This window comes from Hylobates moloch, unplaced genomic scaffold, assembly GCF_009828535.3.
Source record: "Hylobates moloch isolate HMO894 unplaced genomic scaffold, HMol_V3 SCAFFOLD_1, whole genome shotgun sequence".
Lineage (NCBI taxonomy): Eukaryota > Metazoa > Chordata > Mammalia > Primates > Hylobatidae > Hylobates > Hylobates moloch.
In genome coordinates, this window is record NW_026652276.1 from 165,950,731 (window position 1) to 165,975,556 (window position 24,826).

The 24,826-nt window shown below is 38.4% G+C and overlaps 1 protein-coding gene across 1 annotated transcript in view; it reads right to left on the reverse strand.

Moving 5' to 3' along the window:
• Positions 1-14,028: 14,028 nt before the first annotated feature.
• Positions 14,029-24,826, reverse strand: part of COL1A2 (collagen type I alpha 2 chain) — a 35,797-nt gene continuing 24,999 nt past the window's right edge. Inside the window, exons 35-52 of the mRNA XM_032761039.2 lie at positions 24,429-24,482; positions 24,271-24,324; positions 24,067-24,174; positions 23,658-23,711; positions 22,759-22,812; positions 21,596-21,757; positions 20,296-20,403; positions 19,515-19,622; positions 19,075-19,128; positions 18,881-18,988; positions 18,687-18,740; positions 18,199-18,306; positions 17,665-17,718; positions 17,431-17,538; positions 16,841-17,099; positions 16,249-16,433; positions 15,308-15,550; positions 14,029-14,484 (exon numbers count right to left, since the gene is read on the reverse strand). Coding sequence (XP_032616930.1) covers positions 14,338-14,484; positions 15,308-15,550; positions 16,249-16,433; positions 16,841-17,099; positions 17,431-17,538; positions 17,665-17,718; positions 18,199-18,306; positions 18,687-18,740; positions 18,881-18,988; positions 19,075-19,128; positions 19,515-19,622; positions 20,296-20,403; positions 21,596-21,757; positions 22,759-22,812; positions 23,658-23,711; positions 24,067-24,174; positions 24,271-24,324; positions 24,429-24,482 — 2,022 coding nt within the window. The 3' untranslated portion in view covers positions 14,029-14,337. The remainder of the gene's footprint in view (positions 14,485-15,307; positions 15,551-16,248; positions 16,434-16,840; positions 17,100-17,430; positions 17,539-17,664; positions 17,719-18,198; positions 18,307-18,686; positions 18,741-18,880; positions 18,989-19,074; positions 19,129-19,514; positions 19,623-20,295; positions 20,404-21,595; positions 21,758-22,758; positions 22,813-23,657; positions 23,712-24,066; positions 24,175-24,270; positions 24,325-24,428; positions 24,483-24,826) is intronic.

The window sequence follows — 24,826 nt, forward strand, 5'->3', positions numbered from 1 at the left end:
TTTCAAATTTGACACAATGAATCAACCACCAGTGATTTTACATAATCAAAGAACCATTTCAACTAAACTGTCTTTTAAATCCTTCTATATGAAACATACATTTTTTTCAATCATTAAAACAGGCTTACTAGAGTGATATATGTGTTTCAGTAACAAATTTCCCTCATTACCTGAATGCATCTATGCATCTTTTGAGAATGAAGCAGAGAAAATATTGCTATAATAGATATTTTAACAATATATCACGGAAGCACAGGAAGATTAGGAATGTCTAAACACTCAGAAAGGACCCCCTAGGGCAATTTTCTATAGATTTTTGTATGTATATTTATATAATCCATATCTAGACAGAATCTTTTTTTCCTTGACAAGTGTATTTTAACATCCAGTTCAATATAAGGAGGCTGTCTCCGTGTTCTGTTCAATAGTCCCTAATAACACTGCTTTACCAAGGGAGACGAATAAAATTTTGTTGATTGAAACATCCTGCGTCATAATGTGTTCCCATGTTTCCATAATGTTTAGCAGTAATTTAACAAAGTGCTTGTTATTTTGAATCAGAAATTGTACATCAAAACTATATATTGTTCTACATGTAGCCTGCATTTGTAGCACAATAAAGCTTAGTTTTAAATATACCATCTATGTTTTGTGAATGCTAGTTAAAAATAATCCTAGTTTCTTCTGATAATGAAAGTAATATATGTTTATTTTTTTTTGAAAAATGCAGACAGATTAAAGAAAAAACCCTGGCAATATGCATCACCTTACTAGAGATAATGGTTATTAATATTTTTACTACATCCTTTCTGAATTTTTATGCATGTCTGTAAAAAATAAAAATTTTTAAACAAACTTGAACTTGTATCTAATGATTTACACAGATAATCACTGCACACATTCACTTAGATGAATTTTACTCTGTGTGTGAGAGAGACAATTAATTTAATTAAATTTTTAAAATTCCTCTTCATTTAGCTCATGAATATATGCTTTCGAATAAGCATGAAATGGGGGATAGGAATTTGCTTTTTTCTTGGTCAATTCCAGCTTCTGTGTGTCTCACATGGTGTGTGCAACTTGCTACAGTGACTATGATTCTGATGGCAAAAATACATATTTTTCTTATAACATGGTCTATACTCAAGCCAACAACTTTGATGCACAATCACAGAAAGAGCCATGTATTCTAATACTAAAAGAATAGCTGCGTGTAAGTTATGGTATTTGGTCTCCAACCTAGAGATTTTCAAGGGTAATGTTGATTATGCAAAACTTTTTCTCCATTATGTGCTGGTTTTAAAATCTAACTTCCTGCATGGGATGCAACTCCCCTGTAATCTACTTGTTTATTTTAGCAAATAGCTATTAATTTTCTTCTATAAGTATATTTTGAGAACATTTAAAATACTGGATTGCAATCCATCAAATGGATGCACCATATCTACTTAAACCAATCCACTATTATTAGACATTTGGTTAATTTCCAATGTTTTGTTATAAATAAGGCCATGACAACTGTTGTGCTTGAGATATGATATGAGAGTCAGTCATTATATTTGCACATGGACTTAATGCTGTTGTAGTGTCTTTCTTTCAGGCAATTTTATCACTCCCATGCTAAGATATAGGAAGAAGGGGGCTGTGACTTCCCAATACCCAGCTGGGGGTTGCCTTCATTGGAAGAGAAGGCAATAAAACATGATTTTAGAAAAATAACCTTTTGGTGTTTTTTGCAGACTCCTTTGCATGACACCTGTTCAGAGGGTTGGATTTGCACATAGTCATGTGAACCAGTTCAAAGAGTGTATTTGCGTGGCTTTTTGAGAGCTGCAGTGTTCTAGTTCCTTCTGTCAGCTTTGCGCTGCAAATAGCCATGGCATTTCCCAAAGTTAGAAGACTTCTGTGATTCACGTGCTTGTTCTTCAGACCCACACAGCTCTCCCTTCAAGTTTAGGTTGCCCCAGACAGCTGCATTGGAGGACAGCTATGTGCTGTTCTGATTTGTGCAGTAGAGAGAAAACTTGAGTCTCACAGTTTTACGAGAAGCCTTCATATGGACTCTACTGGGTCAAAGTCTTTAAAAAAATCAAATATTAATTTATTAGCATTCATTCCTTGTCCAAGATATAAACATTTTTAAGGCTTTTCATATATACTGATAAATTTCTCTCCAGAAATTTTGTACCAATTTATACCACATCAACTGTAGATGAGAGTGATCTTTTGTCTAAACTCTTATCAACCTATTATTTTGAAAAGAAACATAGCCAGAGATGAAGTGAGCTTTTTAACTTCGTGTTTCTTTAATTTCTAAAGTAATTGGACATTTTTTGTGCATTTTAATGACCTTTCATTTTTTGTTATTCATGTTCTTTGTCTCCCCCACCCCCTCTTTTTTTCTGTACAAGCATTAAAAAAATTGATGTCTAAGAACCCTTTAAAGTCTTTATCTAAAAACAAAATGCTCAAATTGCATGAAGAAGCATATATATATATATATTTTTTTCTTTTCTTTTTTTGAGATGGAGTCTCACTCTGTCACCCTGGCTGAGATGCAGTGGCATGATCACTGCAGCCTCTACCTCCTAGGCTCAAGCAATCCTCCTGCCTCATCCTCTGTAGTAGCTGTGAGTACAGATGCACACCACCATACCTGGCTAATTTTTAAGTTTGTGTAGAGACAGGGTCTCACTATGTTGCCCAGGCTGGTCTCAAGCTCCTGGGCTTAAGTGAGCCTTCTGCTTCGGCCTCCCAAAGTGCTGGGATTATAGGTGTGAGCCACCAGGCCTGACCAACATATACATTTTCAAGGAGAAAGGAGTGCTAGGAAGAGTGTGAGATGGGTAGATACGAAGCAGGAATTCAAATACAAAGTATTTGAATTAAATTAAGTTTCTGTTTTATTGAGAAAAGTTGTAAAACATTACAACTTTTGTGATGCAGTTTGTAATAGAGATGTTATTTATGGTCTTTCATACACTTGCCCCCTTTAAAAATTGCCCACGCAGAGCTTCTGATGTCTAGGTGGCTATGTTTTATATCACACAACTCTCATGATGGGATACTTACCCAAATGTCAGCACTTACTAGGCTGTCTAGGGATTTATGAACTGTATCACAATCTCTCTCTTAGAAATCAGAATGACAAATAATAATAATGATGATGATGAAAGCCAATTAACAGCAGATATGAAAAAAACATGCAGAATGTGAATGAACCAGATTAGTGGTGAAGCTGTAGAGGAAAGAGTTGAAAAAGTCACGAACTCCTGCTCCTGAGGTCTCTGAAGCCACCTTAAATAGAGAGCCAAGCCTGTCATGGTGGTGTGAGCCTGTAGTCTCAGCCACTTGGGAGGCTGAGGCAGGAGGATTGTTTGAGCCCAGGAATTTGAGGTCACAGTGTGCTATGATGGCACCATGAATAGCCACTGTATTTCAGCCTGGGCAGCATAGCAAGACCCTGTCTCTAAAAAAATAAATAAATAGAGAGGCAGCCACGTTGCAGCTCCGATTTCAGTAGGCTGTTACCTTTCTTGCTCTTATTTCTCTATGTATGTCCCTGTCACTTGAGCTTCCTTGAATGGATCTCTGTTAGTTTTGCTTAAATAAACCTGAAGATACAAGATGATTATAAGGTAAAGTACCTATGTTACAGATTTTGGACTATCTTAGTTACTACAACTCTATACGTATTCCAGCAGTCATTTTTATGGTTTCCTCTTTTGTTTAACAATTGTTCAACATAATGAGATAGCCAGGTGGGAGGGGGTCCCTGGAAAAACTCCAACCAGCCTGCACACTAGGAGGAATGTGCATTGGGGTGGAGACACAGAAGTTCACGTTGTTTGCAGAGGGGAGTAGTCTGACCCCTCCTCTTCCTATGTGGAACCTAGAATTCAAATGGCCAAGCGAGAAGTACTCTAGCAGGGACTCTGGCCTAGGGAGAGTCCCCGTTTCCCGTTTTCTTCTTTTTTCACCCAGTAAAACCCTGTCTTACTCACCATTCAAACTGTCTGCAAGCCTGAATTTTTGTGGCCATGAAACAAAGAACCCTGTCATTAGCTAAACTAAGGAAAAGTCCTGCAACAATAAAATCACAAAGTCTAGAGTCTGTATTACTGGGCTAGGTGATAGAGATACAGAGATGAATCAGACAATCTGCCATCTAGAAGCATGTAGTTCAATTACACTTTTCTATATAGCGTGGTCGTTCATTACTGCAGATTGTCAGATCAATGGTGACCAACTAGTTGCTAGGCAACTTGAAAGACAAGAATACAGAACGGATGAAGCTTCATTCTGTTATAAATTCTTCTTTGAAATGTTTGTCAAGAACTCTGAAGGATCTGGAATTTTCTCTACTTTAAAGCTAAGATGTTAGCCTGCCACAGGTTAATAGATGTTGGCGGAAGGCATGCAGCTTCTGGGTCAGAGACTAAAGACTTTGTTCCAGCAAGGCAGGGAACTAAAAGCTTTATATTTGCCTCAGGCCCCCTTTCCCCAAGTCCCTTGGGGAAAATGCAGAGCAATCCAAATGGATGTGTTGCAATTGAGAAACACCAACATATGGAACCCAAAACTACAATGGGCTGGGAGCAAACCTGACGGACATTTGCCCTGCAGGGAGCTATTATCTTGATTATAGTGGACAGTAACCTCTCCTCTGAAGGGAGACATTAACTCTCTCTTCCAAGGTTGCACACTATCATTATACAAACATCCTTGAACAGATATTTCAGAACGAAGGTCATCAGTGTCTCTGCTTGCAAAACATGCAGGAATGCCAAACATCCATGAATTGTGTTCCAACAATGTTCTTTCTCTGGGTACTTTTTAAGACCATTAAAAATTGTGACTCTTATTTCTACTTTAAGATGGTCCTGTATTCCTCCATTTTTGCCATGTCCTGTTTACTAGGTATATTAGTTAAAACTGTTTTTGTTTTATATAACAGAAATTAACTTTCTCTAACTTAAGCAAAAAGGAAAGTTAGTAGAAGGATACTGGATTATTTCATAATTGAAAGAACAACCAAAAATCTAGTACTGTTTTGTGACCTCATCTGCAAAAGTTCACAGTCATCTGTAGAGTGCTGTCATTATCATGCCTCCATTATTCCCTGCCATTCTCCACTGCAACTTGTAAATTTTCAAAAGAGAGGAGTTGAGTGGCTCAGCTTGGCTAAGGCTCTTCCTCTAGCTTTTCAGTTATGCCCAGAGGGGAAGGGCCATAAAAGCACCTAGTAAATCTTGGCTGTTCCCATAGAAAGAGAGATGATTTCTTTGGAACTTTGGCATCCTTCCCGATTGCTTTCTATTATATCTGGATTCATTTTTATTGATATTCCATTGCTCATTAGAGAAATGTAGTTATTGTTTTGAGCATTATTTCATTTCGCTTTTTAAATCAATTCAGTACAGTTTTGCTTTGTGTGTCATTTTCTTGGCCATCTTGTACCATTTTCCCATTTTTTGGAGTCATCTTTTGAAGTGATCTGAGCTAATTTAGTAATTCAAGAGTTTTTGGTAAATGTTAAGTCATCTCTGGTGATTGAAGATAGATAGGACTATATATCTTTCCTTGTCAATCTTGCTACCAAGTGGCATGTCACAAGTAGAGCACGATTTAGCCTAAGTTTCATTATGTTAAATATTTATTAGTTCTCCATATATCTTCAAGACCATATTTCAACTATGAAAAATTAGTATTGACATCTTTTATGCTAATTAACACACCCTCTGGTGTAGATTTTAATAATGATATTTGAAATGCCAGAATAGCCAATTCTAAAGCTATGGATTTTCCTAATTAGGATATGTCCAAGATTACTCAATCAGCCCTGGAGTGTGGATTAATGTTACTTCATTGCCCTCATGCACATATATACATAAAAACTGTGGAAGTATTTTTGAAGTAAATTACCTGACAGACAATATAATAGGTCAGATTTTAGGCATTTAGTCATGCACTCATGCTAATTTCCACACTCCTTTGTAATTAACATTCTTCCTCACTGGATTAATTGGGTTTGCAATAAGTAATCACATTTGTAATATTGCAACTGTTCCCAAATTAATTGCTCACATGTTCAATGAGCCATTACATGTTCTTTTTAAAACAGCTTAAAGAGCCCACTATTTGAGAGCTGTAGTCTTAAACATTTTGGGGAGAGGGATATAGAATCACCTAAAAATATGATGATGTTAATATACCAGTGGTTCTCAAACTCTGAGAGTACATGGGAACCACCTTGGTGTACTAATTAAATATAGAAATATCTTGGGTCCACCCCTAGCAATTCTGGTTTGGTAAATATTGTGTGGGATCTGGAAAAACTTAGAGAAGTACAATATACTCTGTCTTCCTGGAAAAAGGCACATAGGCACAGACTTTCAACTTTGCCACTGACTTTAAGGGAGGGTTTCAGAACCTTGTGGCTTTAGTCTCGTACAGTTTTCCTCAAGACTTCCTGCAAATTACAATCACCAAGGGAGTTTTAAATAATATTTCAGACCAATTAGATAAAAATATGAGTGGTATAGGATGACTAAACAGTCTGCAGGATTTTCTTCCCAACCCAGAATGCAGACTAGAGATTTTTTCCCAATGTATCAATCTATTTTACTGAATTAGACTTACTTGGCAGATACCTCACAAAAGTGATAATAAAAAGACCAATAACCCTACACATCTTACAAAGTATGCAGTTTAATTTGTGTATTGGTGAGAAGGCACATCATTTTTGTCATTGATTTGTCTTTCTCTCTTCAATGGTTCAAAGGATTTAGTGGACTTTGTTCTGTTTTTGATACATAGCCCTCCCAAGCTTGAGAGAAGGAAAGCAAAGCGCTTTTTATAATTTATGGTGTCAAGGTGACCATTTATTGTGATATTTTAGTGGAAGAAAGTCTAAGAAAACATGTGGAGGTTAAAACTGACCATAAATTCACTATATTTTAAAAAGTATTCCCAGTTGTAAATAAAAGTACGTATTTGTTGTGAATAACTCAGAGAAATTTTTAAATGGGCAATTTTCTAGATACTATCTGAGGAAGGTTTTTTTTTTTTAAATTATTTTGATTAGGAACAAACCTTATCATGATGAACAAAGTCGCAGTTGAAAACTCTAGTTATACTGATAAACTTTTAGAAATGATTTAAAACTTCTGTATTATAAGGGAAAGTAGATCTATAATCAGTGTTGAAAAACCATTTTGAAAATATCTATAATCAAAGCTGCTTCTATGTTTCTTTGAAGTGGATCCACTTATAATATGACTCATATAAACATTCAAAGCACTAGCAGTAATAGGTGATTTAATATGTTTAAAGCCCTTTAGTAAATTCATATAGGGCAAGAAATTTCTCTGAGGACATTAATAATTATGATTATTTCTTATGCTGATAAACTCTTGACTTTGAATTTTTACAGCCAGCCACAAAGTTTTAGAAAATCAAGTAAAAATTAAGTGTCAGAGGTTTGGCAAATTTAACATGTATGTGTTACAGTCTATTTGTGTAGAAGAACTGGCTTCCAAGTAAGCAAAGGAGCCATTTTTAAGCTTAGAAACCTTTTTTTTTTTCCAAAATTGGACACACTTCTAAAGGCATAGGGCAGAGACCAGTTAAATATTAAATGCAAATTTGTTCTTTTTGTCAGCAATTTTATTTTATGACTGTGAAGGTGGGATTGTGGGTTTACTTTTGCAAAAAATTGGAGAGATTTTTATGCTTTTAATAAAAACTGGATGATTTTCTATTGGGTTGTGGTGAAGGACTCACCAAAATTATGAGTATTTGAGACTTTGCTGGAAGCTATCTGTGGTAAGGGAAATTGCAGTATAATTGAATTGTAGATGCGCTATCATTTTAGGCCACTGTTGTTAGAGAAGATAGTACTTGTGAAAAGGTGGTTACTTTTCTTGGTGATGGAATTAAAGGCTTTTAGGGAGGATTCAGGCTTGAGGGGATAATGATAGTGATGGTTCTAATGCTCCCGAGTGCTTACGTCCCGCCAACCTTGCAAGCTGCTATGCATTCATATCTCTGAACCTTACAGTCCCGTGGATAGTGTTATTATTATCCCCATTTACTAGATTAGGAAATGGTGGACAGCATACAAATCCAGATAGCTCTGGATTCCTAAACACTGGTTCTTTTCTATCACACCCTCTTGTCTCTGTTCCATGTAATCCACCCACCCTTTACTTAAATCCTTAAAGGTGCTCACTTTATCTTGGGTCAATATTTGTAGCATCGGACAGCTCTACGCCTCCAAAAGTTCATTGTTTGTTTGAGATTATGTTTGTTTCTTTGTGGCTTCCATTTATTGGCTCCATGGGAGAAATATTAAAGATAGATCAGAGAGGGAAAGTAAAATAGGGAGTACTGAGAACATGAAGGTAGACCCCTATGGAAGTTGAGGAGAAGGCTGTGTGTCTGGAGTTAACAGGATATAAGCACAGGAAGCTGTTCTATTTTCTCCTCTTAAATTGGAATTTTCATTCTCCAATGGTATGCCCGTGGCACTGTTAAAGGACTGAGGTGTTCTGTTATCCAGCCAGCAGGGGGAGCATTGAACTCGAATTGACATACTGTAGAGATAGGTCCATCCACTTGGCAGTAGGTGTTCTTACTCTGCCTAGCATTAATCGATTCCACTTTTAAGATATTGTTTATGTTTTATTTCATCATTATTGTGGTTAATTAGCCATTGGACACCAAGAGCAATACTACACTACAAAATTATGTTCACTTTGATAGTAAAAATGCATTGTGTGCTTTGCTTATAAATGTCTTTAAATTTATGGTGAATCTCAATTTTAAGGACACCTTTCTAGATTCCAGTAGGATTGTTAATTTTGGCCAGAATTATTCCTATGTCTGGAGCTCAGAATAATAGGTTTGCTTTGGAGCAATCAGATGAAAAGATTTGGTTCTATTAGGTGATTTGAGGATCCCTGGAGAACAATTACAGTATTGTCCTCAAGACGTTTTACAGTGCCAGAAATTGCAATAATTTTTAGGTTAAACTCTATCACTTTTCAAAATTAAAAAAACTAATACATGCACATTTTACCTAAAAGGCATAGCTCAATTAATTGTCCCCCATTACTGAGTTTGTTTGCTCTTCTTTAAAAAGGTTCTGAAGATTGGTGCATTTTTATGTTACAAAGTACAGGTTCATAAGGTATATGTCAAGCCTTGTTAAAGCATAGGACAGAGGGCTCATACCAGAAAAGTGGAAGAATAGAAGACAAACCATTATTTAAATTTGGACTGGTGCTTGTTGGTTCTCTCAGGTCTTAGGATAGGAGAAGCAGCATGCTCTGAGTAAGACACCTAAGATGAGACATGAAAGTCATAGTTCAGACCAGGTGCGGTGGCTCACACCTGTAATCCCAGCACTTTGGGAGGCCAAGAAGGGTGGATCACCTGAGGTCAGGAGTTCGAGACCAGCCTGATCAACACGGTACAACCCGTCTCTACTAAAAATATCAGATTAGCTGGGCATGGTGGTGCATGACTGTAATCCCAGCTACTAGGGAGGATGAGGTAGTAGAATAGGTTGAACCTGGGAGTTCAAGCTGTAGTGATCCAAGATCGCACCACTGCACTCCAGCCTGTGCAACAAGAGTGTAACTTCGTCAAAAAAAAAAAAAAAATCATAGTTCAAAATAATCCAAGGTTTAATGATGTGGATATACTTCTTTTGTGCAGTGGCTTATAAAGTCTAATTGGGACACGGACCCCTAGGAGTATCACAGGAAATTTGTGGACTTTTCTTCCAAGAAAAATGCACATACCCACAAAATGTATTTAACATGCGATTTCAGGAGTTCATTGATGCTCCTCCTCACCTGAAGACCATCCTTGTTTAGTGCAATACTCTCTAAAATGGGAGGGGGTGGTGCATGCATCCCAGGGGCGTGCAGAATGATCTACTGGACTATGGACCCTTCTGTGTGTATTTATTTTCTGTCTTTACAAATTTTTTTTCTGTAGAGGTTTTATATTGCATAAACTAGCACCATAATGTATACATAACATATATAAGTAAGTAAATTTGTTGTAAGAACTCAAATTTTTACTGATAAGGAGGCATAACTCAAAATCGATAGACTACCACTTTAGAGAGTGGTGCTAATTAAGTGTAAATTCTACACTCTCTTCTTCCTAAATTAGAGGGCCAGTGATCAGAAAATAAATCAAGAGGTTACTACCACTGGCCAGGAAATTTTGGACCTAGTGATGACAAGTCTATTGCCCATACTTTACTCAGCACTTTCACACATGCCTGTTTTGGTACCCCCAGCAGTTCTGTGAGATGATAGGTATGGTAATGGAAATCTCTAAGAGCAGGCGTGTTAACTAAATTCTCAAAAAACTTAAGAGACTTTCCCAAGGGCCCTGGGCTGGTCAATGGCAGAGCTGGTACTCATAGCCTTGGCTGCTGACCACAAATTATGTGCTCATTTCACTGAACAGCAGGGATAAGTCAATCATTATGGGTTGTCTATGGCCCCATCGTTGCACTTACTGTGCTCCCTAAGGATATGGAGTTGTCGAATCCCTGGCTGATCCAGGCACAAGGATAGAAAACATATTTTAGCTACTTGATCAGAGGGTTAGGAAGCTGAGCTAACAATTCAGCATTAGCTCTCTCCTGTTGGTATTGTAATACCAACATATTTCAAAACAGATAGAGGACTCTGGAAGGGTTTAGATACATCTATGTGCAAAAAAGATTTACAATGGGTTATTAAATAGGAGTTCTGAGGCTGGCTTCACGAGAAGTGCCAACTGCTCTTTCTCCCAAATTTCCCCTGGTGCCACTGTCAAAGGCAAAGTACTCATCTAGATGGATTTTTGTTCTGACCCAGAATGACATTTCCAACTTTTCTTATATATAATCCAATTTCTGAACTTCCTTTTCAGTGATATTAAGTGGAATAGCATAAAAAAGTCTTTTGGCATTAAAGATAATAAATGTGTTCAGCATTGCTCAGGTATCTTTGCTCTTTGCCAGTGCATTAGCTGTATTGATTTTAGAATTTTAAATGACCCTTTTTACTAGACTTGATTAATGTCCCCTCCCCAGATCTTGGCTACCTGCTTCTTCTCTCTTTCATGTGCAATTTTCTTCCCTTTCACACTCCGACAAGTCAGAGGTGGCTGACCTTCACTCGACCAAGGGTCAAGAAGTGTTGTGAGGAGTGTGCTTTGGGCCTGGTGATCAGCCTCTAAAGAGTGGGCTGGTTGTGGAATGGCCAAGTCTTCAGTCCATTGCTGTATGTCCACATTTGAGCCTAGGCCCTGGGAACACTCACAGTGGACCTCCTGGCTTGGTAAGTACCAGGCTGTTCTAGTATGTGACTTCCAGAGAAGAAGCCTTGAGCTAGACAGAGAGCTTGAAGGTGAAATGAGATCTCTATCGAAAGAGGCCAGTTCAATCCAAGTATCAGTTACTGTGTGAGAGACAAAGGTTAATTTCCCGAGACTCCCTGTAATTAATTAATAGTGTCTTCTGTTATCCTCAGAGGATATGTAATTTAAAATTCTGTTCACACATTATTTTATTCTGCCGCTGGAACTGCACTATAAGCTCCCTGAGCTCCCTGAAGATGCTGTGGCCTGGTAGAGCTTTGCACACCCTCCCAAGCTCCTCTCAGGGTGGCTGGTCCATGGTGGATGATGACCCTTAGGCCAGACTTGTCCTTCTCTTCAGGAAACAGGTGGGTGGGAGGTTGACCACTCCTTCCCTGGAGATGGCTACTCCTGAACCAGATTCTTTTCAGTTTTGACTGCTTATCTTCTTTCATAATATTTTAAGAGTAAATTTGTTGTAAATAATAATGTAATATAGCTACATTGTTGCAAATTTGAAAATTTTAGGCCTAAAAATCATCCTTAAACTTCTATACAAATGCGCCTACTCTCAGCATTTTTTTACATGTATGTTTAAAATATCTAATTATGACAGTGTTCTTGAATATTAGATTTTCAAGACTGAAAATTCTAAGAAGTTTTTCTTTTGTTCAATCATCCTCATAAATATTACTGGGATACCAAAATTTATTTCACTATTCATCCTATCGTTATCTATTAGATATACTGTAATTTGTTTCCTCATTGTTGTTTGCTGGATATACCATAATTTGTTTCCTCATTGTAATCCATTAGGTGTATCATTATTTATTTGACTATTTTCAGTTGTCTTACTCTGATGATGATTAAGTGATTATTAAGTGAGCATTGACTTAGGAAATCTGCTAATTCTGATTCAGTTTGACAAAGGTCATTATTCTTATTTAGCATGGCTTTTGCCTCTAACAGGTACTCAATAAATGCTGTTTTATTTCTTTTGCTATAAGTCTGAGGGTATAGTTCATATTTGATCCAGAGATTTCTGTTTTATCATGTAAGTTTGCATGGTCATTTTAATTGCCAATTTATAGGGAGTATCAGCATTCAGATCCCAGGAGCTACCTTTACATGGTTTGGTCAGGTATATCTATTCCTTTCTGTCAGACACAGAATATTAGAGCTACAAAGGACTATGGCAGTAACCTCATCAGGTGGTTCTTCAATTGGTACACATCTGAATTTCACAGGATGCATAAGAATAGCAATTTCTTACTAAATCTGGATTTGGCAGACGAGGACCAGGAATCTGCATTTTGGTTAGGCGACCTTGCTAACTTTTTAGGGTTAATATTACATTTTTACCATGTTCAGTCTTTTGCCTTTAAAACTAATTGAATCTTGAGATGACTTATAACACGAGGCAAATATTACAATCACAATTATGTTCTGCAACAGGAAATAAGCTCTAAATGAATCTTAACATTTTACTTGACACATTACTATGTTTAAGTGTATTAAAGATGTCATTGAAAGGTGCAGGGGAGGAAAATGAACTTGATTTGGCAGGTAGGTGTTCGCGGTACTATTATCTACAACTGTCTATCCTGATTGACAGCACACACGTTACCTCTTAACAGGCATTGTATTCAGTTGCCTCAGATTTAAGTGTATGGCATTTTTACTGAATATTTGAAACTGTTTTAGTTAATAGTATTAATTGCTCATAGACCAACTTTCAGCCACTGTTACAAGTGCTTAATATATAATAAACCAAAAGTTTCTATAGACCTTTGGTTATAGTAAAATTAGGTCAAAAATGCCATGTTGCTTAAATATCACATATTTTGAGTAGGGCAAATGCTTAATAGCGCTGAAAAGGAATTTTTTCATATTATAGCTATGGAAACTGAAATGCAGAGGCTCAGAGTTTCAAGGTCACTCAGCCACAAGGAACAGAGCCAGAACTGGAATTCAGCTCTCCTGGGTCCTCGTTCTCTGCTCTTTCTACCACACCAAACTGCCCTTTTTGCATAATTTCTATCTAATCAGAGGCACTTGGTCTAATGGCTGGTAGAGATGCATATTTATATTGCAAAGAGCATTGAAGCAAGGAATTTTACTCAATATGTTCTTTTGGAAAACCAAACATGCTTTATTTCATTTTTTTCACAATTTATTTAAACATCTCACATATACAAAATAGGTACAATTTAATTTTTCTGCTTGCCCAAGAAACAAAGCTTCTATGGAACCATGGAAGAAGATGAAAATGAGACTGGCAAAGAACAAATGCTGAATTTGAAGAAGAGGACAACTTTGGGCAAATAATCTGCATACTTTTAATTGGGAATAAGGTGGAAAGTATGAATGCTAAATCAAATTTTTTAAAAAATACACCACACGATACAACTCAATACAGGAGTATTTCTTCTCAAATTCTTCTAGCACCATCAACATTCTTCAAGTATCTGAAATACTATTAATTAGCACCTTTGTATTATGAACAAAACAAAACAAGGACCTCAGTTCATCTCTGTCTAGGTCAGCACCTAACAATGTGGATCACACTCATGGGAAAGTGTTTTGAGGTAGTTTAAACCTTTGGAAGTTTGGGTTTTAAACTTCCCTCTGTGGAAGATATTCAAAAGCCACAAGTGGTGCAAATGTTCACGGTTTTTATTTTTCAATTTTTATTTTGGCTTTCTTACAAAGGTTGACATTTTCCATAACAGGTGTAAGACTGTTGAAAAAAAATTTCAAATTTTTGGGGGAGCGGGGTAGGGAGTTAATGAAATTGTATTGCACAATGCTCTGATCAATCCTTCTTTTTCTCTTTTGCCCACAATTTAAGCAAGTAGATGTGCAGAAGAAATGGAAGGATTCAGCTTTCAGTTAAAAAAAGAAGAAGAAATGGCAAAGAGAAAGTTTTTTCAAATTTCTTTCTTTTTTAATTTAGATTGAGTTCATTTATTTGAAACAGACTGGGCCAATGTCCACAAAGAATTCCTGGTCAGCACCACCGATGTCCAAAGGTGCAATATCAAGGAAGGGCAGGCGAGATGGCTTATTTGTTTTGTATTCAATGATTGTCTTTCCCCATTCATTTGTCTTTTTCTGTTTAAAGAGAAGAAAATAGATACACAAAGCATCACTATTTCTGAATCTGATAATATCTGAACCTTTGATTTAATAAGAACCACTGTTTGGCATGTGTCCTTCTAAAGATGTCAGTCCCAGATAAATAAGTTTATCTTTGAAATAACAGTATCAAGGGTGTCTTTAGTGGGAGGGGCTCCCTATCAGTCTAACAAAAAACAAACAAACAAACAAACCAAAAAAACCAACATTTCAACACACATTCCAAGTGACTTATCTCTACAGAGTCATTTTTAGGATTGTTGTGTGTATGTCCCTCTATGTGTGTCTTTGGGAGCAGGATCTGGGTGGGTATGTAGTCTTGCTGTTAGTGAATTTTAATTTTTCTTATATTTATAGCATATTGTAGAAAAAGCATTAAAAGTTAAATGTAGGCCATGCTAGTAAGTAAAATAAAATACACATAACTATAAATTATAGTTTAGGCCACTGAAGTCTCAAGAAATTTTAGGTTCTGGGCATACATTACCATTTAAAAAACATGCTAAAGAAAAAACAATCCATGGATGTAGTATACATTTCAGTATTTCAGAAGGCACTATCTGATAAGAATACTCTGAATTTATCATCTGAATTTACATACAAAATTAATATGTATAAATAAATAAATACAAAATACACACAAAAACTGAATTTACTTATGAAATAAAAATGAAATAAGTTAGTTCTCTCATTCTTCTGTTCATTTAACACTCCTTTAGACCCCCCTTGGGGGGGGTCTAAGTTAGAACCTCCCCCATCCCACTTCCCAAAGCTATTCCCATATTTCACTATTACTTACAGAGCAGCCATCTACAAGAACAGTGTAAGTGAACCTGCTGTTGCCCTCAGCAACAAGTTCAACATCATTAGAGCCCTGCAGAATGACAGCCTTTTTCAGGTTGCCAGTCTCCTCATCCATGTATGCAATGCTGTTCTTGCAGTGGTAGGTGATGTTCTGAGAGGCATAGTTGGCCAGCAGGCGCATGAAGGCAAGTTGGGTAGCCATTTCCTTGGAAGTCACTCCTTCTACATTATATTCAAACTACAGAAAATAAGATGAAATTCCGGTTAAGTGGAGAAGGACTCAGATACTGAGAGTCTAACATAAAAAAAAAAAAAGATCTCAGGAAGAGTGGACTCAGATCCAAGCTGAGGAAAAGGATACTTTTAAAGAAAACTTAATTCACTTGTCTTTGAAATATCAGTTACCTAGATGAACATAAGACCTACTGCACTGAGGCAAGGTCATCTAAAAAAGTTATCTGTTTCAATTAATCCTTTTTGCATATGCTTCCTCTTTAGAATAAGAGAATGAGGAGGTAGAAATTCTCACATTTTTCTTTTTCTGTAATTTTGTAATTTATGGAATTCCAGTAGGCATTCAGTAAAGTTGGTGAAAAGGTTTGATTAAAAATTCAGAAAAGCTGCTCACATTCTGAAAATGCATATGTATGAGTGTGGCATATAGCTGGCCAGTGCTCCTTCACACTAAATGACATTAGTCAGTTTTTTCAATGATTACCAATTAAGTCAAATTTGAATAATAACTTTGAATTACATGGATGTGTCCAATCAATCCATCTTCTAATGTGCAATTTAGGGCAAAATTGGAACCCAGGAAAGGAATAGGTTTTTTTTTAATAAGCCCACTTTTGTCAGAGATTAAAATGCAGATAATTAACAAACAGTCCTACCAAAATATTATTTAGTAGAAGGAGAGGTGTTTGTGGGATTCCTCACCTGGCTGCCAGCATTGATAGTTTCTCCTAGCCAGACATGTTTCTTGTCCTTGGAGCTCCTATACCAGTTCTTGGCTGGGATGTTTTCAGGTTGGGCCCGGATACAGGTTTCGCCAGTAGAGAAATCACAGTATACTTTGATTGCATCCATAGTGCATCCTTGGTTAGGGTCAATCCAGTAGTAACCTTTTAAGAAAATAACATTCAGATCATGAAACTTCTCATTGAGCAGAACACAGATTCTAATAATAACTAATGAAAGATACTGACTCTCATTAGTAACATTTTTGATTGTCTACCCCACATTTAAGAGGAAGAGGGTGGTTATTTTTAAGATTAGACAGTTCCTTCCCTCCCCTCCTCCATGAAGAATCGAATCAGGGTACTTATTAGTATGAAAAGTGCAAAAATACGTTTTAAGGGAAATGAGGTTGGGTGCTGATTGGGAGAAGATGATGCTTCATTAATTGGGTGTGATTTCACATAATGTAATCTTTACCCAAATGCATTTTCACTCTAAATGTCAATGGAAACTAATTTTGAAAAGCTCAACTTGTGAGAAGGGTCAGTCTGGTCTGGACATCTTGACCTACCACTGCTCCACTCTGGGTGGCTGAGTCTCAAGTCACGGCATGTGCGAGCTGGGTTCTTTCTAGAGCCTTCAGGAGTAAGAAGGGTCTCAATCTGGTTGTTGAGAGACTTCAGAGTAGCATCAACTTCATAGTCCTTGGGTCTGAGAGAAGGTGCTGAGCGAGGCTGGTCAGCCCTGTAGAAGTCTCCATCGTAACCAAAGTCATAACCACCACCGCTTACTCCTGGAGGTCCAGGAGGGCCAGGGGGCCCAGGGGGGCCCTGCAAATGTGAAAGTGAGACAGGAGAGGCTTTATATTTTGTTACAGTGAGAGACATCTATGGCAGCAGATTTTCAGTTGAGCTTCACACGGAAGCATGTTCTAATAAGTAAAAAATAATCAAGTTCACATAAATAAATAACATGCTTCCAGGCACACTTGCAGGGATGGACTTAACAAGCCCATTGCATATAGACAATTTCCAGATATTTTAGAGGATATATTGAAATGGGGCTAACTTTAATGGGTTGTCATAATTGTTTTGGTTTAGTCTGAAGAAAACATTCCTTAGGTCAGTGATCTTCTTTATTATTTCCCCAAATCATACTTACAGCAGGACCTTGGTGACCCTGAGGGCCTCGAATGCCAGCAGGTCCAACTGTACCAGGATGTCCAGTGCGACCATCTTTTCCAGCAGGGCCAGAAGGACCAGCAGGGCCCTAAGGAAGACAGACACCAGGTGCATGTGAGCTGGTGAATCCCACCAAGGGAGCAGCAGCGTGGGGCTCACTGCTCACTTTAGCCTCTATTTCAGAGATGAACTGTCTTCTCTTGAGTCCACCTACCCTAGGACCAGCAGGACCCACGGAGCCAGAAGCACCTTGATCACCATGGTGACCCTTTAAAGACAGAAGAGGAAAATCACACTTTCAGAGCACATGTCAAGAGACAGATTTTTTTTTTTTTTCCAAATTGAATGGGAAACTTTAGTTTACATGGACTCCGGATTGAGAAAATTGAAAATGTAAAGTGGGGCTCTTTTCTCCCATTATGTCTATTATATTCAATTATGTTTTTTCACAACCTATTTCAGCAGTGCAATATTAGTCATTCCTCTAATTATGTTTATTTTAAGTGGGGTTGAAGGACATTGTTGCCAGGAGATTTTAATGTATGTATATTTCTATCTCCCTTAATCCTCACCTTTCATGTTGGGATGAAATAGCATTATCTCCAAGAATGAGATGGAGTTAGCCAGAGAATGGGAAATGGATATTATATAGGCTATACTGGAACAATACCAGTGAAAATATGAAAATCCTTCTGAGCTGAAGGCCTTCAGGATCAGTTTATGTGCGAGATGGCTACAGCTTACTTACAGCGATACCGGGCAGACCTTGCAATCCATTGTGTCCCTTTAAGCCAGGAAGACCTCTGGGCCCCTTATCACCGGGCTCTCCCTTATCACCACGAATGCCTTGTGGGCCCTATAAAGAAACAGAAGGATGGATAAGACTTACCGTTTTCAAAAAATGACACTCACTTCACCACAAATACTGCTTAATTCGTTTACAAAGTTTACAAAGGTAACTCAGGACATGTAATGGTCTAGCTAGGCTCTCACCTCTGCTGGTAATCTGCTTTAGTTGCGCTATCTGTAAAGTGTCTAGATCCTTGTAATTGTTTAATACAAACAAGCAGAAGAGATTTAAAATAGCTCAAGTTATTTGTATCAATTCTCAGCCTGGACTGAAATTTTTTTAAAATGTTAAATCTAGCTGATATATTGTTTATTTTCTTAACAGATGTTTTGGACTGATTCTCTCTAAATGTTAGTGTTGCAAAGAAATCTTCATCATGTACATACACTAGGACCTCTTGGGCCAACAGCGCCAGCAGGACCAACAGGACCAGAGGGACCCTGTGAAGTGGAAAAGAAAAACACAACTCAGCTAGGCCCAAGATACCCCTCCCCACTCCCCCACCATCCCCAAGTGTGGGGAGGTCAGAAGTGAAGCCCACGAGAATGCTGCACTGAGGGACTGGTATTCACAAACTTACAGTTTCACCACGGTTTCCATGTTTGCCAGCAGGACCCACGGGGCCATGAGGACCAGGTGCACCTGCAGCACCAACGGGACCAATATTGCCAGGGTAACCGCGCTCTCCCTACCAGAGGCAAAATGAAGCTTAGCATCAATCTGGGTTGTATTTTAATCACTTTTGAATTAGAGAAAGATGAAAAGTGTACTCACCTTGTGTCCGGGTTGACCATCGCGACCTGGGGGACCATCGTTCCCAGGGTTGCCCTGTGAAGACACCACACATATTAAGGCTGTTGGTGAGGCTCTGCTGCCTACCAGCCCCTATGTTGCGGCTACTCTGTCTTCATCACTTCCAGAGCTCAGTAACGAACCCTCTTTCAGACTTTTAAAACTAGGAATAAAAACCTGCCAACCTAGATATTTTTTAGAGATGTTTTAAGTACTTGGGCCTAGTTTTGCAGTGTGCTATTGAAAAGCCCATTCTTTGGCCTAAGCAATTTTTCATATTTTCAATACTAGGTGTAGATACTATGGAGAAGCTGACCATCTTGTTCAGAAATTTGGAACAAGAGAACCTCAGCTCAGGACATAAACTTTCACACAATGAAATCCTGCTCGGTTTTATTTTACAAACCAAGTGTTGGACTCACATCACGACCAGCTTCACCAGGAGCACCATTGACTCCAGGACTACCCACAGCACCAGGAGGACCACGGGCCCCAGGAGGGCCGGCAATGCCAAGAGGACCAGGTTCACCCTAAACAGGCAGAGAAGATAAAATGACATTCCCCTCATTTGATGGAATGCTAACCTTCCCCTCCAAAACAACCCTACTCAGGAGATTCTAGTTTGAAGAAAGAAGGTAAATTGAATGTGAATGGGTCACACGATGGTAAGAAGTATCGTTAGTATCATCCCTGCCCTCCTTCTCCACATGTAGATGGCCAGCTTTATGTAATCACGGGATGTTGCTCTGTAAAAAGTAAGCCTCGTGTCATTCAGTATCCCAAATGAAATGAATTCAAAAAGTTGATAGAGTTTATGGAGATGAGATGGTTTCTAGTTGTTGTCACGTATAAGGTTTAATGGAATGATTCAGAACTTCCAGAGTTTCATTCTTCCTACAGGATAAATGATGCCAGCATTTCATATTGCAGAGGAGTAAATGCAATTAGAGATTGTATCGTTCCTAAGTGCGTGGAAAGAACAAAAATCATTCTGCATAATTTTAAGCTGTGTCTTTATAGTGTGTGTCTAAGTAAGGTGGTATTAAACCTTCTTAGATAAGTGACATGTGATCTGTATAAAGAAAATGCCATGAATAAAAATCTTAAGTGAAGTTATTCAGTGATCAATCTGTCACATTTGAAGTGGCAGCTTTTAAAATCTTTTCTTATGTTAATGGAGTCAGAATATTGTCAAGCACTCACCACAGCACCAGCAACACCTGGTAGACCACGTTCACCTCTCGAGCCAGGGAGACCCAGAATACCAGGAGCACCAAGAAGACCCTGAGGGCCTGGAGTGCCAGGAGGTCCCTAAATAGAGAAAAAATACTCTATTATGGGTATTTGGGTAAGTATTATGGGTAAGACCCTAGGTGATAACACAGGTTGGCTTGAAGATTGTGAGAATAAAGTGTCTTCAGCTTAGAAAAAGGCTAATGACCTCCTATTACTAGGACATATCCTTGGATATCTTTTCTCTAGTGATGACAGTGAGTTTACATCTTGCCATGTACACTTTTGTATCTGATTCATCCTTGAGACCAATGGCACAACATTTAAAAATAAGTGGTCGAGATTGATAAAGACACTTGGGGTGGTGAAACAGAGTTTTTATAGCCTCTAGGCAGGGAAACAAATAAAAAAATTTATTTTAAATTATTATGGATACATAATAGTTGTACATAGTAGGAGGGGTTCCTCAAAAAACTAAAAATAGAACTACCATAAGATCCAGCAATCACACTGCTGGGTATATACACAAAAGAAAGGAAATCAGGCTGGGTGGGGTGGCTCACATGTGTAATCCCAGCACTTTAGGAGGTCAAGGTGAGTGGATCACCTGAAGTCAGGAGACCGATACCAGCCTTACCAATATGGTGAAACCCTGTCTTTACTAAAAATACAAAAATTAGCTAGGCATGATGGTGTGTGCCTGTAGTCCCAGCTACTCGGGAGGCTGAGACAAGAGGATTACTTGAACTGGGGAGGCGGAAATTGCATTGAGCTGAGATCATGCCACTGAACTCTAGCCTGGGCAACAGAGGGGAACTCCATCCCAAAACAAAAAAACAAAAACAAAAACAAAAAGGAAATCAGTAAAATCAGTATATCAAAAGGAAGCAAATTTTGACTCTGGCCTCTAATTTTGACTTTGGCCTTTAAGAAATTGGTAGCCTACTGAGATTGATTAATATGTAGTAGGATGGCCACAGCAATGGGACTCTGTTCTAATCCTGGTACTAGTAAGGTGCCTTCAATAGCTTAAAGGGCTGTGTGATAAAACTGAGTTCCCTCATTTACTGTCTTCGCAATTTTGTGCTTTCTGAGAATCTTGGAAGCCACAGCCCCTCAGTGTGTGCTGGACAGATTTCTTGGCTCAACTGAGCTCCACTTGAGAGCCTACAATACTCATCAACAAATAGATGCCACTTGAAGATTTGTGTAGGGGCTTTATTTTAATTCAACATAAGGTATTAAGAAAGAGGAGTTGGAAATCACTTACAGCAGTACCAGCCTCTCCAGAGGGACCCTTCTCACCAGTGAAGCCAGGGGGACCAACTGCACCTACTTCTCCAGTTCGGCCAACTGGACCTTGGTCACCACGAGGACCACGAAGCCCTTCTTTCCCAGCAGGACCAGGGGGACCAGGAGGGCCAGAAATACCCTATGAGCAAATGTACAAGGTCATTTCCTTTCTGTTAATCACCAAGGGCCTGGAAGAGAGCAGCAAAGATTCCAGATCTTAAGATGCAAACAATGTGATGAAATAAAATAATACCCTGGCCATTTGGGGGAAATATTTATCGTTTTTAACATTCTTTCTTGCAGAAAGAAGCGACTCCTGTCTTCCTTTATGAGGCTGTAACAAACCAAATAATGGAGGAGAGACTATGGCAAATTTCTATGAGGAAAAACAATGTCATGCCACTGGTACCCTGGCATATTGGAATCAGAACTATGTAGAATGATAGCAGTTAATGATAAATGAATGGGACTCTGAGTTTCAAAGGACTTTGCCTTTTCTTTCTTCTTCTTCTTTTTTTTTTTTTAAAGAAAGCCAATATAGGCATTTTGTTCATAATTGAGGAGTCACATATGCTTCTCAACTAGGTTTAATTAAATGCCTACAGGGAATGAAGATTTTTCTGTTATGAACCTGTAAAAGGATTCCAAGAAATCAACATCTTTGCTATTTTTTTTCCCCGAAACCTTAACCGGAAGACTTAATCCTTGGTAATTAATTAAATTTTCTTGAGTCCTGACAGGAGAGTCTGAATCAGAATTAAATTAGAGGCCAAACCACCTTTAAATTCAGGAACAATTATACCTTAACAATGGAGGCAGAATGTTAGCCATAAAAGGTAATTAGATATAGAAATATCTGATATGTGGCTAAAAATGTTCGTTTTTTTTTTTTTTTTTCAAAGAGACCATGCCCCTGAAAGGGGACTGGTGTTCACATGAATAAAAGCCTCTTAAACTGATATTATAAAATATAACGTGATGAAATACCTTAATGGTTCAGACAAGCTGATTTCAGACCAGGAGAGTAACAGCAAATATTAGTGATGTGTTTTCATGAAGAGTTTGTTACCAGTTTCCTACCAGAAGCCAGGCCTTTTGGCTAGAGGAAATGAAGACACATGTTTGGAGTGATTTACTTACAGAGGGTCCCGGGGGACCAGTCCGTCCAGCAGCACCAGGGAAACCAGTCATACCCTACGAGCCAAGCACATTAGAATTCCACAGTCAACATCAACTCCAAGAATTTGGGTAAGACGGGAATTTCTTTTTTTTTGGAAAATCAGTACATGTGACCAGGGATAGACCAAGGAGTAGGAGGTAGGCAGCTTTATATAGGGCATTATTTAGCCAGGACCCTGAAGGCCCTCCTTCTCCACACATCTTCCTTACCAGCATGCCCCAGTTGCAATGCCCATATTTTGCATTAAGGTTTGGATGGTCCTTTCTGAAATGCTGACATATTATCTTATGGTTGCAAAGGTATGAAGATAAGACACTATGTCTTATTACATATTAATGTGTATACATTAATAACTATCTTTACCACCTGGCTGAGTGCTAAAGAAATGGACACTTAATAAGTAATGGTGTTCATGGACGAAAGAATAACAAATGACCTAGATCATTCAGCACTGTCCAGTGAGAGAAGAAGTCAGTAAAGTTCATTTTTGGAGAGCTCTGGGTCTCTAGAGAATTGTTGTGATAGCACTGCCTGCAAAGGGAAAGGACGTGGTCAGGCAGAAGAAGGGGCATCTTAATAAACAGACGAAAGATGCCAAAGAAATATTTTTTCCGACTTTACAATTAAACTGCCTAGGGCCCACCTTGGTTATTACCTCAAGTGAGGTGATAGCAACATACACTGAGTTCCAGCTGAGTTCAAGTTAACATCAATATCGGAATTGCTCTGAACAGGATGAACTTGAATCTCAAAAGTTTCCTCATGGTAGTCCAAATTTACCAAAAATGTCAAAACTTTCAAGTGTCCTTAATAGATTCTGAAGAAAGAAAAGTGGCAAGAGTCCATTGTAAATACTCACAGGGGGGCCTCCATCACCACGACTTCCAGCAGGACCGGGGGGACCGTTTGGACCCTAAATGCAAACAAAAAGATGGGGTCAAATCACAAACAAACCCTTATAAATGCTACTCTTTTCTTCAAGGGGATCATTCCTGCATCTCTAAGAAGAAAATGTAGAAATAAAAAATGACTATCTGTGTCAGAATGTTCTTCAATATTACCACCCTTATGGGATTATCAGAGAATTAAAACGATATTTATGAAACTTTTATACATTGTAAAACAGTGTGCAAATGTTAATCCTTCCATTATTTTCCATCTTCTATCTGGTATATTCTCTGTTGCATAGTAGGCACTTGACGGATATATATTTAATTGTAAGATCTAATGGGTAGCTGCTGTGTGGACCACCAGTGAATTCAACTTACAGCTGGGCCAGCAGCTCCAACAGGGCCTGTGGGACCAACAACACCGTTTTCACCCTTAGGCCCTTTGGCTCCTCTTTCTCCTTTAGCACCAGGTTGACCAGCAGCACCCTGTTGGAAAGAAACAGTTACAGCTCTGGTATTCCGACCCACTCTACTCCCCAACTTAGGATATTTTCAGATTAATCTTCATTATGTGATACTCACAGCAGGACCAGCAAATCCATTGGGGCCAGCAGGACCGACCTCACCACGTTCACCCTATGTGGGAGAAGGGATTTAAAAATGTGTTATCAATCCTAGGTTCATCAATGTCTAAACATCGTGAGGTGTGAGTATACAAAATGATCCAGGTTCTTACTTACAGGGCTTCCCCGAGGACCAGCAGGACCAGCAGGACCAGCAGCACCAGCTTCGCCCTATAATGGGACCAAAGATGAGTCTGTTAATGTGCCTGACATAGATGCTGAAAGAACTGGGAGGGAGAGAGAACAGTGGTGGACAGACAGAGTCTGTAGTTGCCTTGGAAGAGATAACTAATGCACATCTCACAGAGTAAAATGAAGTGGATTTTTACTTAATGCTGTATTCATTTTGGGGGGTTAAGTGGTATGGGTTATACACTTCAGAAAACACTATAAATCAGTGCCCACAATACCACGAGGAGGACATTTTAATTTTTAGATGGACACGGGGCTGATCTATTTGTGGCAATCTTTGCAATACAATAAATAAGATCTATTTTAAGTTCAATGTGAAATGG